General features: G+C 39.3%; 1 protein-coding gene across 1 annotated transcript in view; it reads left to right on the forward strand.

Moving 5' to 3' along the window:
- The first annotated feature begins 6,099 nt into the window (after positions 1-6,099).
- GRIN2B (glutamate ionotropic receptor NMDA type subunit 2B) overlaps positions 6,100-13,585 on the forward strand; it is a 326,614-nt gene continuing 319,128 nt past the window's right edge. Inside the window, exon 1 of the mRNA XM_061582819.1 lies at positions 6,100-6,145. Coding sequence (XP_061438803.1) covers positions 6,107-6,145 — 39 coding nt within the window. The 5' untranslated portion in view covers positions 6,100-6,106. The remainder of the gene's footprint in view (positions 6,146-13,585) is intronic.

The raw sequence follows: 13,585 nt of genomic DNA on the forward strand, positions 1-13,585 counted from the left end.
AGCTGCTTACTAGGAGCTCTCCATGGTTCTGCCTTGTCCCAACTCTCCTGTGTGACCAAAATGGGACAAACATAGGCAGCATTAACATAATATTCTGCATTTAAAGCTTTCTAGAATAAAAATGTTTCCAAGACATGTTTAAAAGCAGTAAGAGAGTGGTGGAGTGAGGTGGGGAGTTCCATAGCCTTGAGATATTACACTATCACCTCTGGATATGTTATTGGATTAGTGGGAACTGAATACAATGCAGAGATGATAAGCTTTTTAGCATTAGAGCTCCTGTGCCTTTAATACTTGTGTGGATTAGGGAATTTTGGCAGATGCCAAAATTCTAGGGCACTGTGTATGTCAAGCTGCAGCTGCTGAAATCCCATCTTTTACCCTATCATTAAAGGTGATGTTGAGAGGTTGGCTATCTGTGGTATAGGGCTATGGATAATAAAACCCATTTTTTAAAAAATCTTCAGTTAAGTCCCACAGTCTGTCTTTCTCTTTGGCATGCATACATGTTATGTTCTTTGTCTTTCATGGCTGTTCCTGATTTCTCTCTCCTGAGCAGTGGGAATAGGCATTACTTGATAAACAGTCTTGAAAGACTGTGAATAGCATGTTGGGTATTTTGGGAGAAGTCATTAATTCTGTTTGGGAGGGGGAAACCCACCCCAACCTTTCTGGTCTTTCTCTGCATCTGTATCGACATGGGGACTTAACTGCCATTCAAAGCATTTCCGAGCATTCTTGTAAATAGAAAAACCTTTAACAGGGTCTGTAGCCACGCTTTATACAGTTGCAAACAATGTCACAAATATGATACAAAAATGGATCTCTGCATTGACTAACACTACAGCGCTAGCCTCATTTTCATGCTCCAAGTGAGAAGCAGAGTGAGAAGTAATTAGAGAAAAGAAAACAACAACGGGTGAAAGGAGGTTTCCTTTTAAAAAGAAACCCCCAAAGCTTCAGTTTCATCCAGTGATATGCCCTTGCTGCTGTAACTGACTGCCCAGCTCTGCTTTTCACAAGTGCGCAGACATAATTTAAGTTTGTTTTTTAGTGATGTGGCATACCAAGGAACAGGTGAGCCCTCTTTCGGGGAGAACACACCATTTATTTAAAGCAGGCTATGGAATGGGCCTATTTGCTAGGAAGAGTTCATTTAAAGATTATTGGGAGAGGGAGAGAAAGTCAGCATTTATTTTTAGTAAAGCAGAGAGATACACAATGTGAAATACATATTTATTAAAAATATGAAATGTCATATAGTTATCTTTTCTATAAATATACACACAAACCTAGATACCTTAAATTAACTTTGTAGTTTTGAATTAAAATGGTTAATAATGTTTGTCCGATAGGTTATTGAAATCTAGTTATTCCTTTTTGTTCAGTATATTTATTATAATAATCCTTACAACATACTTAAGAGGTCAGCTACAGATTGCTAAGTAAAGGATATGGTGACAAGCACACAGTCATACCTGGTAATTTTAAAAGGGACAAGAACATAATCTGGAAGGGAAAAATCAGGTAAAATGTATGTTTCTTAATAATTTGTGGGGTTTTAAAATATATACATATAGGGACAAAACCCTACAAAATATTTGAAGCATGTTAAAAAATAATCAAGTATTCAGAAATCTGTCCAGTAAATTGTGACCAACTTGATATAGACTAACTAACTTTGTTTGTTAAGGCTCTATTTTCAGTTAAAGTTATCAGACTGTTGTCTTCATAAATGATGGGGTCATTATAGGGTTTTAAGGATGTTAGCATTTTGAGTGACTGCATTTATTAAATACTGAAAAAGTGAATTAGGAAAACAGAAAGGCATAAATTATACGAAATATTTTTAATAGGTAGAAGAAGGATTAAAAAGGCCCAAGATAGAAAGCATAATTAATTATATTCCATGGCCTAACTGCAATCATTCCAAAGCAGAGCAGAGCACTCATGCTTATAAATTAAATTTAGTGAGGACATCTTTGATTTTGCAATGAAGCCCTGCAATGTAAAGTGTCATCAGTAATCATACGTTCTCCCTGCATTGTTTAATGGGCATGCTTATATCAAGAGCAAATTAAGAGTTCTAACATTTCAGGAGGCCTATCAGTACAACTTCCACTTTAAATATCTTAACATGGATTATATAATTCTCTATATTCATTTTATGTTTTTATATACAGTGTTGGATGGATTGTGGCCATCATAGTGTTGAGTAGCATTCCTGGCCATAGATTCTGTAAAAATATTGACTGCATTTTGCACTAATATTGTTCATCCTGAGTGTCCAAAATAAATAAACAAATTAGTGTTGGCATACTAGGAAAATTCTGGACAATCCTGAGCATGTTTATTTTCTCTAAACATTCTACAAGGCATTGCTATTCCGCTGGCTTCTCCCCAAGAGGGTTAACTTCTGAAAGAATTATATAATATCCCTTAACTTAAGACAGGGGAAGACTTGCAAGAGTTAGAACAAAGGCATTCCACATGTCCACTCTTTTTTATTTGATAAAAAAAATCCAGGTCCCTAAACCTAAAGGCTTGTATTCAAAGTAGTGCTACGTCTTGTGTTCGTTTAGAGAACTGTTCTTGGTGTTTCCCCAACCCTCTGGAGCAGATTTGGGGAGGGCACAGGGCACATATGGGGGAAGGAGGGGGGAGTTCCATTGTGCAAGTGTAAAAGAGGGCATTGGATATCACCCAAAGTATTTTTTTCTCCAAGATTTGGCATGTTTTTTGAGAACTTGTCTAGAGCCCATTTCACCAGATGCATAAAACATCCCCCAGTGATAAACTGTACATATGCTCTCTCTCTCTCTCTCTCTCTCTCTCTCTCTCTCACTCACTCACTCACTCACTCACTCACTCACTCACACACACACACACACACACACACACACACACACACACACACGGCCAAAAACACCATGAAAGTGTGGTACAGTCTGACATTTCTATGTAAAACACAAGTGTATATAAAATAAAGTATGGAAACCATATGCAAAAGCAATAAATGGTATAACATAATATTCCTAGTTTCGCTGTTCAAATTTAGCACCTGTAGTGGGAGAGAAAACACTGGTTTTAATTGAGTTCTAAATGAACTTGTTGATAAAGTCTAGTTCAACAGTTTCATGCTAGAGTTTCTCTTTGAAGTTCTTTTATTGGCGAATGCTGACTTTCAGTGTCCTGAGAGACTGAAATGGTCTCCCACTGGGTTCTGAATATTGCCATTTGGTGTCCATTGATTCTTTTGCATAAAGTGAGCTGTATGATCTCTGTAGACAGCTGACAGGGATTGTCAGCATAGGGGTATATCCTGTGGTGTACTGGTAAATTTGAAAGCACAGGAGCTCATCATGATGGTCCTAACATCCCCAAGGAAAGTCCACAAGTGCAGGCAGTTGTGCTGATCACAAAACATCACATAACATAATTTCTGTTTTTTTAATTATCACCTGACAGTCATAAAATTGCAAGTTGACCTCATTCTATGAGTATCCTCTATTGCTGGGTGTGGGGAACCTTTGGCCCTCCAGATGTTGCTGACCTACAACTCCTCTCATCCCTGGCTATTGGTTGTGTTTGCTAGGGCTGATGGGAGCTGTAGTTCAGCAACATCTGGAGGGCCAAAGGTTCCCCACACTTGCTCTATGCTAATATGTCACTACCAATAGTAAAATTTCAGAGCCTTGCTATCGCCTCAGTCACTTTCCAGAGTAGAAGAGTTGAGTACCCCAGCAGATGACATCATCACTCCTGCTCTGAAAAAAGCCCCAGAGCTGTGTTCTCCTGCATTCCCTCCCTACTATACCACTGGTTATTAAGGCTGTGCATGGCCCCCTGACCTGGGGCCCTGTTCTGGGCTCCTATATCAGGTCAACCCAACCCAGGGACCACCCAATCTTCCTCAAATTCAACTGTGAATCAGTTTGGGGGCAGGGGTAATGTTTAATTAGGGTTTTTAAATTGGAATAGAGAGGGAGGCTATTTTTTGCTGATCCCCCACCTCACAATTCTCCCTTGCCACCTCCCATACTGTTTCAAAGGTTTTCCCAACCTTCTGGAGCTAATTTTGCATAGGGAGAGCTGAGGGCTGCAAGAGGAATGGTGAATATGCAAAGATCACCTTCCTTCTCTGTTTCATTGACGGAAGCCTCTGCTGGATCAAAGAGCCCTCTGTCATTGGAAGAACACTATTGCATGCACCTATAGATCATCTGTGAAGATGGCCAGCAAATATAGTATGGCTGATGTTATCAAAACATCACCACTGGTGTCCCTGAGAATAGGAAGTATAAGAGGGAACAAGGAAATGTGCATAGGACTGAGGCCTAATACTGTTTTAAGATCCCTGATTAATTGCAAGTTTTTCTCCTTGCTACTGAAGCCAGACTTTTACATTTGGACTGGCTTTTTCTTTAGACTGCAGTGATAGATAAAAACATAAGATAATGAAACTGTTTTTCATTTACTTATATCTGTTTTGTTTAAATGATTCTAACCCCAGTCTTTGGGATTGGGTATTCTATAAATAATAAACAGTAAATAAAAGAAACAAAGGGCTTTTGTAAACAGTTGGTAAAAAGCAGCTATGATCTTTTATACTAAAGACAGATTAAGAACTAAAGAGGCCTCTAGAGGAGACAGAAGAGAGCCAGTGTGGCATATGAGAGCCAGTGTGGCATAGTGGTTAGAGTGTTGGACTACAACCTGGGAGACCAGGGTTCAAATCCCCACACAGCCATGAAGCTCACTAGGTGACCTTGGGCCAGTCACTGCCTCTCAGCCTCAGAGGAAGGCAATGGTAAAACCACCTCTGAATGCCGTTTACCATGAAAACCCTATTCATAGGGTCGCCATAAGTCAGAATTGACTTGAAGGCAGTCCATTTCCATTTCGGAGGAGACAGAGATAATTGTGTTTAATGTGAGGAATGAAAGCCTCTTATGTAAGTAGGGCACTTCCAGACTTTTGCTAATTTTGGATAGGATTCAATCATATACCACCAAATTCAAATTGTGAAATTAAAGCTGATTGTGCAATAAACCTGCTTCCCTAAAATATCAGACTTTTGTGATAAGGAAAGTGATGGGAAAATATAGTAGAAAATGTAGGATGTCTTCTAGCTTCCCTGCAAACAAACTAGAATGAATGCTCATTAAATATACAAAGTTGTCTAATCCCCCTGCAAACAAATCAGGATAAATGCTCAATAGACAGGCTGACTGGAAACACCCTTAGAAGAAGCTGCTCTAAAAGGTTGTTCATTTGCTAAGTCTGAGATACTGAAGGCTGAGGTTAGAGACCCACATCAGGAGCAGTTTGAGAAATAAGGGAATCAAGCCTTTTCACATGCAGAAAGATGTATTTGCTTCTCTAACAGATACAATTGCTGTTCACAGAAGTTATTTCATTATAGGTTAATAATTTTTGAATTTATAAATGGCATAGCATTTTCTATGGTATATACTTGCATTATGTAGGCTAAAAGGAAATAACTAGTTCTGTTTGCCAGAGAGGACTTTGCATTTGTATTTCTCGAACTATAGCCCTGTCTGTCTGCACGACAGGCTTTTGAAAGCAAGGGGCATCCAAGCTACACCTGCTGAAATTCCCTCCTTTACATGGCTATTAAGGGTGCAGGAGTCCTATCCGCTTTTGCACCTGGCTATCCTAATGCACACAAACCTCTTGATATGCCTAAAGTAGTCCCAGAATTTTTTTCTTCCAGACTATTTTCATACAAATTGGCTTCTCTGTAAGAAAAACAAATTAAATTTTATTTATTTATTTATTACATTTATATACCGCCCCATAGCTGAAGCTCTCTGGGTGGTTTACAACATTTACCTCTTTGTTCTCACAGAAGAGAAAAATATTTAACTTTTACCATTAAGAAGTAGCTTACAGTACAATCTCATGTAAGTTTACTCAGAAATGTCCCCTTGTATTTAGTTGGGTTTGCTTCCTCATGTGTTTAGGACTGCAGCCTATGGTTATTACCCTTCAGTTTGAATAAGCATGGGAAAATGCATGTAGCAGGAAACTGGTTGCAGTTCAAACATCTTACATGATGGATCCGTCTTTCATTCATTTAAGGATGTGGTTGCTCCTACAGCTGTGGGCTCTTCCAGACGATGTGAGTATTCAGCGTTCATCCTGATTTGCTTGCATAAAGCTTACACAGTGGTTAGACTTTACAGGTCAGTTATACAATAATGAGCATTCATCATGATTTGCTTGCAGAGTGTCTACATGGCTCCCTGTTAATAATTTGCTCATCTCACAGTTGGCAGTGCATTTCTCTGTCACTTTCTTAACTACAAAAAGTCCACTTTTTAAAAAATGGACCTGTTTTGTTAGAGTGACAGAGCACTTTAATACACTTTAAGAACACAAACCTAAATTTCCAGTATGTGCTTGAATCCCTCCTGCAAAATAATGACAGTCTGGAGGCACCCTGTGTTGCATTTTGCCACTGTCATGGGGCAAATCACCTAGTGACAAAATGTTCGTGCTTTAAAAGGAATAATGATATATAGGGCAGTAGAACCACAGTTGCATCAGCAATTGTATCTGTCTGAAGTATAAATAGTGCTGATGTGCAAAACCCCAAGTCTCGGATTAGAATATTGCAGGCTAAACAAATAGTATTAGTTAATCAGTATGTTTTATTCTTATGGCAAAAAATCAGTTGGGTTAGAAATTGAACAGGAAGCAGAGAAGAAAGGCAACAGTTTCATGGAAGACACAGCACAGCTTGGAGTGGCCCAGTCATTGATGAGGAAGAATAAGCCCTGGACAGAATCTGGAAGTAATTCGTTACAAGTAACAAATTACTTGTAATTCATTACTTTTTTGAGGAATGAGTGGGTAATTCTATTACATTTTGATTGTAATAGAACTAGGAGTAATTTTATTACTTTTGAGGAGTAATTGTAATGTTTCCAGCTTTACTTCGGGGCATTACTGGGGGGGAGCAGGGGAAGTCTTCTGCCCCTCTGATTTGTGGATGAAAATCATGTGCCTCAAACTGGGCTTCTGCGCAGCATCGCTCTGTGGGTGAGGGAGGTGACAAGGGAGGAGGTGGAGAGTGAGACGGGGTGGATTGGAGAAAACAATTGTTTAATAAAATGTATGGTGGTGGTGAAGAATGGAGTGGAGGGAAAAAGGAGCCGGAGGTCAAGAACATGGATAAAGGAGGAAAAGGAGGCAGCAGCAGAATGGAGATAAAGAACTGTGGAGGTGAAAGATGACAACGTGTGTGTGTGTGTGAGAGAGTGAGAGAGTGAGAGAGTGAGAGAGTGAGAGAGTGTACTGTGTTTGCACTTGGCACACAAAGTGGCCTCCACCACCCTCTCTGGCTACTGTGCTGCATTTGCAGTATTTTAAATTGTTTGCATCTCAGGGGAAAATGTTTGCTTGGGTGAGTGTCCCTTAGTTGGTAGCAGGGCAGGGTCTGGGAGGTGGTTAAGTGACAGAGATTATGTTTGCTGGCTGAGTGGGGGGGTTGCACTTGGTTTGACGTGCAAAGATTTGAGTAGTGGCCTCTGCCTCCCTCCCCACCTCCCTTACCACCAGAGAGACCACCATTGCTATCTTATGGATAAGAAGAATTATTCTACTACCTCTCTCTGTGTGTGCTTATTTTTAATGTCATTTAGGCTACTTAAATGTGCAGTAGCCAATCCAACACCTTGTAGGTGTTGTTTTAAAAAAGTAACTGAAATGTAATTGTAGTGATTACTTTTGAGAAAAAGTAATCAGTTACTTTCAGAGCAATTGCAATTGTAACAGTAATAACTACTTTTTGGGCCATGTAATTGCAACGGTAATTTATTACTTTTTAAAAGTAATCTTCCAAACTCGGGCCCTGGAATATTTCTAATTCCCAGACAAGAATACAGAAATAGACTGTAGATCTGTCATCAGTCTATTTATTCAAAGTTTGGGGGATTAATGTTCCTTTGGCCTGACAGACGTGACTTTGGGTTGTATTCAACTAAGTGCTACTAAGAGTAGGCCCATTGAAATTAATAAAAAAGTTATCATGGCCATTAATTTCAATGAGACTACTCTGAGTAGAACTAAGATTGGATGCAACCCATAGTAATGAAGAATGGAGACATTTTTCTTTGGACAAGACCATTATTCTTAATTATACAGCCACAAGAGTGGCTGTATGCTATAGCCAGCATGGATTTTTCATATTCCGCAATGTTAAATTGAAAATACCCCCTACGCCATTCTGCTAATTCCCAGAAGCTCATTTCAAAACAAAACCTTACAAAATTTATAGTCCTGAACTCAGAAATGCTTGCTTAACAACTTTGATGAGGTGTGCCTGGCACCAACACTGTTATTCTTTTGGCGCCAGGTCAAGACTTTCTTCTTCTCCCAGGCATTTTAGCATGTGTTTTTAAATTGCTTTTTTTTTAAAAAAATGTGTTTTTAAATTTGTATATTTGTTTTTAATGTTTTTAATTGTTGTAAACCACCCAGAGAGCTTTGGCTATGGGGCGGTATACAAATGCAATAAATAAATAAATAAATAAATAAACCCTCTAAATTTTCATGGTGATACACAAAACAGTCAGAGAAAATTGAGAGTTTGAAGTGTAAAACAAGAGGGGGGGAATCCAGACCCCTCTTGGACTTTTTTCTGTCAGTGTTCTCATAATTTGTTGAAATTAAATAAAATCAGCCATGTTCATGGAGTACCTGTAATCATATTACTGACCTTGCCCCATACTCTGACCTTCTTCTTCTGCAGTTTGAAAGTTAAAAAAGAATGCATGGCTGATTTTTAATTAATTTAAGAAATTTAACATTGAAGTCTATTATAGCATCAGGCATGCTCAGTAAGAAACATCAGTGTTCTAAAAGCCAGACTCACAGCTTTTTAGCTAGGCTAATGAGGTGGCCACACCCATGCCGGACCTTTATTTCACTTTACACAATCATGGTTTCCCCCAAGGAATCCTGGGAAGTGTAGTTTCTGAAGGGTGCTAAGAGGAAACTCCTATTCCACCGACAGAGCTCCAGTGGCCAGAGTGGTTTAACAGTCAGCTTCTCTTCTGGGTGTTTTAGCTCTGTGAGGGGAATAGGGTATCTCCTAGCAACTCTTAGCACCCTTCACAAACTACACTTCCCAGGATTCTTTGGGGGAAGCCATGACTGTCTAAAGTGAAATAAAGGTTTGGTGTGGATGTGGCTTTGGTTTAAATTTGGGTAGGAGACTACATGTACCTGCTATAGAATAAAAAGGTGGGGGGAAACCCTGAAAAGCAACAATACTGTTCACAATGTTTTCTTTTTGGAAAGGAAAGGGGCTTCCCCTCCACCCAGTGGCCACCCAGCCAATCTCCTCTCCTCCCCCTTCCTCCCTGCCCCCTTCCTTCCCTTCTCTCCCCTTCCCCCTCCTCCCTCTCCCTGCCCTCCCTCATGGTCAGTTTTACCTATCCTAAGCACGAATGCAAGGGAGTAAATCTCATTCAACTCAAAAAGCATGCAAATAAACAAACCTCCCCTCCGCCTCCCTCCTATCCCCTCCCTTTTGCCCCTTCCCTTCCCTCCCCTTCCTTCCACTCCACTCCCATCCCTTCCTTCTTCCCTCTCCTGTCTCCTCCCCCCCCTCCTCCTCCACTGCCAGTTTTACCTATTCTAAGCATGATTGCACAGGAGTAAATCTCACTGAACTCAATAAGCATGCAAATGATCAGACCTGCCTTTCCCCTCCCCCTCCCCTCTCCTTCCCCCTCTCTCTTTCCCCTTTCCTCCTTCCTCTCTCCTCTCCTTTCCTCCCCCTTCTTTCTCCCTTCCCCTCTTCTTTCTTCCTCCTCCCCTGCCCACTTTAGCTCTCCCCCTCCTTCCCCCATGGTTAGTTTCACCTATCCTAAGCGTGATTGCACAGGAGTAAATCCCACTGAACTCAAGAATGCAAATGATCAATCCATTCTCAGCAAACTTGCACAGGATCCTGGATTAAAAAGCAGAGATTCATGAGTAGGCAAAAAAAACCTTGCAGCCAACAGATATTTATATCAAACTTTAAAAAGTAGGGAAATTGGGCAGCTATAGTGAATGCACCAGGGGAGCAGGAGACTTCACATCCTCTATGAGATATTGTAGTGCCCTACAAATTTGTAAAAATGCAGACACAATGTGGATTGGTCATTCACACTCCAATCCACTTCCTGTGTAAGAATTGATAACATGTGCCTCTGAGCATATGGTGAGTAGTGGCAACACCAGCAATCAGCCCAAATAGCAGAAACAAGACATGTGCTGTGCTGATGTTGTTTTAGCAGGGAGGAAGCAACAATATTAAGACAGTTGATATAGTTCAGATAGTCACTTTAAATGCTTGATATACTTTGCAATTTTAATGAAGTTTCCTATAGTAAATCATTTTCTTTTGGTTCTGTTTCTGTGAATATGTGAAGTACAGCAACACTTTTCAAAATTTACACTAAAAATACTCCCAAAAACAATTGTGGAATAATAGCACTGACTATTGTACAAAATAGTCTCCAATGGATATGAGGAGTGTCTCAGTTTGCACAAGATAAAACAGTGGGAGGTGAAATATATTCTAGCAAATTTCTAGGTGTGCTCTATGTTTTTAATTGACCATGCCCACCTTTTCTTAAGTGGAGTAGTTTAAGCATCACAGGCTGTAAACATGCATGTTGGGTAAGCCAAGTTTGTTTTTTCCAACAGCTAGATTCATGGCTTAAGTAGCAACATACTGTAATCAGTCTGATTTTACATCAAACTGCAGTTTCAGATTCAACTGTTAATGCACCCAAAATAGAAATAGAACATAACCTCCAGTTTGAAACACAAAAGGCTGTCTTCACCATCATATGACATTGACCAATAAAAAGGCTTTGAAATTAATGAAAATAAATTTGACACAGATTTCTAGTATGAATAATGAGTGAAAAATAATTTTCTAGGTTAGATTCTCTGTAGAAACAGTAGTAACACAGGAAAGAAGCAAAGTAAGAACACCAACCAAGATGCAAAAATGTAATTCTCCATTTTTGGAGATGGCAGGTGTCGCCATCACTCACCATATACTCAGAGGCACGTTACCAAATTCTTCCAAGCTACATAGGAAGTGGATTGGACTGTGAAAGACCAACCCAAATTGTGTTTCCATTTTTACAAATTTGTAGGGCAGTTGAATATTTCAGAGAGGAGGTCAGGTCTCCTGTTCCTCTGGTGCATTCACTATAGCTTCCCAATTTCCCTGCTTTTTAAAGTTTGATAGAAATATCTGTTGGCTATAGGTACGTTCTTAAATCATAAGGGTTTTTTGCCTATTCATGAATAGTACTTTTGTTTTGTTTGTACCATCATACCCACCACCCCAACTCTAGAATTATGTTGCTTGCTAGGAGAAATTTCCTCCTTCCTTTCCATGCCTCTGTCACAGCTTTTAGCATCTTGCCCTTAATGAGAATAAGCCCTGCAACTCAATGTAGTAATGACAACAAAGTATCAGTAGTGATGTATTGGGAGACTGGATGCAATGGATCTTTCTCTGTTTTACGGTATGCTGGCCAAGCTGAAAGAGGAGATGTCTGCATAGCAGATGATTCTGCAAGGATATGAACCCTAGATCTCACAGGGAGAAAAATGATTCAATATGTTTTTGGCTTTCTGGTGTCTCCTGGGTCATTCTTTGTCAACTATGGACATAAACTCCACAATTAAAAAAATTAAAATATATACCTCTAAATACAAGATGAAAATATGAGTAAAATGTGCTGAAGTAAATCCTGCTAGGTGATGTGAAATGATGGCAGTCTTAGAAATAACTTGGCCCTAAAGCAAAGTATTATGACCTCCTCCTTCCCCTCGCCTCACATTTGTGAAAATTTTAAACTATCATTGGTCACCAAATTTAGGACAATACATAAGACAACAGGATGCAACAAATAAAAACAATCACATTCCATGCCTATAACTGATTAGGTGTTGCATTTTGTGCTATCTTAAACGTAGCCAGCTTTGAAAATCATATAGCTGAACCACAATGAGGACACTGAACTGATTTCAGATGATTTCAGAACTCGGGATCCATGTAAGGATGTATATGAATCTCAGCTGTTTCAAAAATGAAATATAAACAATTTAGAGCACAAAACGTTTTGTTACTCTTGCCCAAATGTAACATGTGGAATGACCTTTCCTCATTCTTTAGAGTGGATGCTGAAATTTGTAATGCAGAAGGTTCACTGGGAAGATTGACTCTTTAGGTGAAACACACTTTGGCTTTCTAGCAATATCTAGTCCCTACTCTAAATTTATATATAACTTCTCAGTCAGATCAAATTTTTAGAAATTATAGGTAGTATTATGTTATTCCCGACAGTGCCCCGTATGTATTAGTTGCTTTAAATGCTTTAGAAGTACATATCCATAGTCTGAAAAGTAACTGCATCTTCGTAATATTGGGTTATCCTCCTCTTAGCACTTTCTCTCCAGAGCAGATATTGTCTTTTATCCCACTTACTCTATTTTTTATTTTTCCAGGGTTCTAATGGTCTTATGCATGTGTATGTACAAGTCTTGAATTAACCAGTTTGTCACCTGTTCAGACTAAACCTGGACTGATGAGAGTGCAGTGGAAGAGCAGCAGCGCTGATTGAATTTTAATTATGCTTCAACAGAAACAAAAGCTGATTGAGAAACAAAAGCAAAGCATGATCAGTTTCAGGGGACAAATATAACTCTTGAGCACATTTCATTTCTTTTCCTACTTGTATGAGGGCTTTGCTCAGCCAGTGCCTTCCGGGATGTGCCACTCACTGTTCTCAGTTAGGAAATAAAGGCACAACCAAACATCTATCTCTTTATGTTCAAAACGTATGTCAAAAGAGAAGCATGTGACAGGTCAATTGTATTAGTTTTATCACATGTGCATTGTCCCTTTGGCTGTGTGAGCTAGTTGGCAGTGAATTCAGTTTAACCTGTTTCTGTGCAACACATTGCCTTAGGGTATGTACAGATGTATATAATTTTAGCAATGAAGTTGCTGTGGAAATGTGCTTGCTACATTTTTGGACAGATGTACAGCTTTCTTTGGCTCAAGCTCAGAAGAACCCTGTGTTTCCTTTCTGGAACAGAACCATAGCCCTGATTGTGATGGCAATCAGGAAAATGAGGAATTCCCATTTCAATACAATTTCACAATTTCCCTTGGAACCATATGAAGTTTAAAACAAAGGGATTTTTCAAAACAGCAGAAAGTGCTAAACAAATATTTGAATGAATAAGCAAGTAAAACACATAAAATAAAACAAAATGGAACCAGAGGCAAAGAGGAAGAGACAATAATAATTTGAGCTAGAGGCTGTATGTATGAACTTTTAGTAGTAAAGTCAGGGGAAAGTAGAACTCATCCCATGGTTACTCATCTTTGCAGGTAAAGCTGTATGCATCGTTGATTAGGACCATGGAAAGATGGAATTTGATAATGTGGCAGCAGGTGTGTGAAAAATTGTGTATATGGAAGTTGTGCTCCACACATAATGTCTACTGCAGTTGCAAAGGGGGATTCATTGTA

This window comes from Rhineura floridana, chromosome 8 (genome assembly GCF_030035675.1).
Source record: "Rhineura floridana isolate rRhiFlo1 chromosome 8, rRhiFlo1.hap2, whole genome shotgun sequence".
NCBI classification, from domain to species: Eukaryota; Metazoa; Chordata; class Lepidosauria; order Squamata; family Rhineuridae; genus Rhineura; species Rhineura floridana.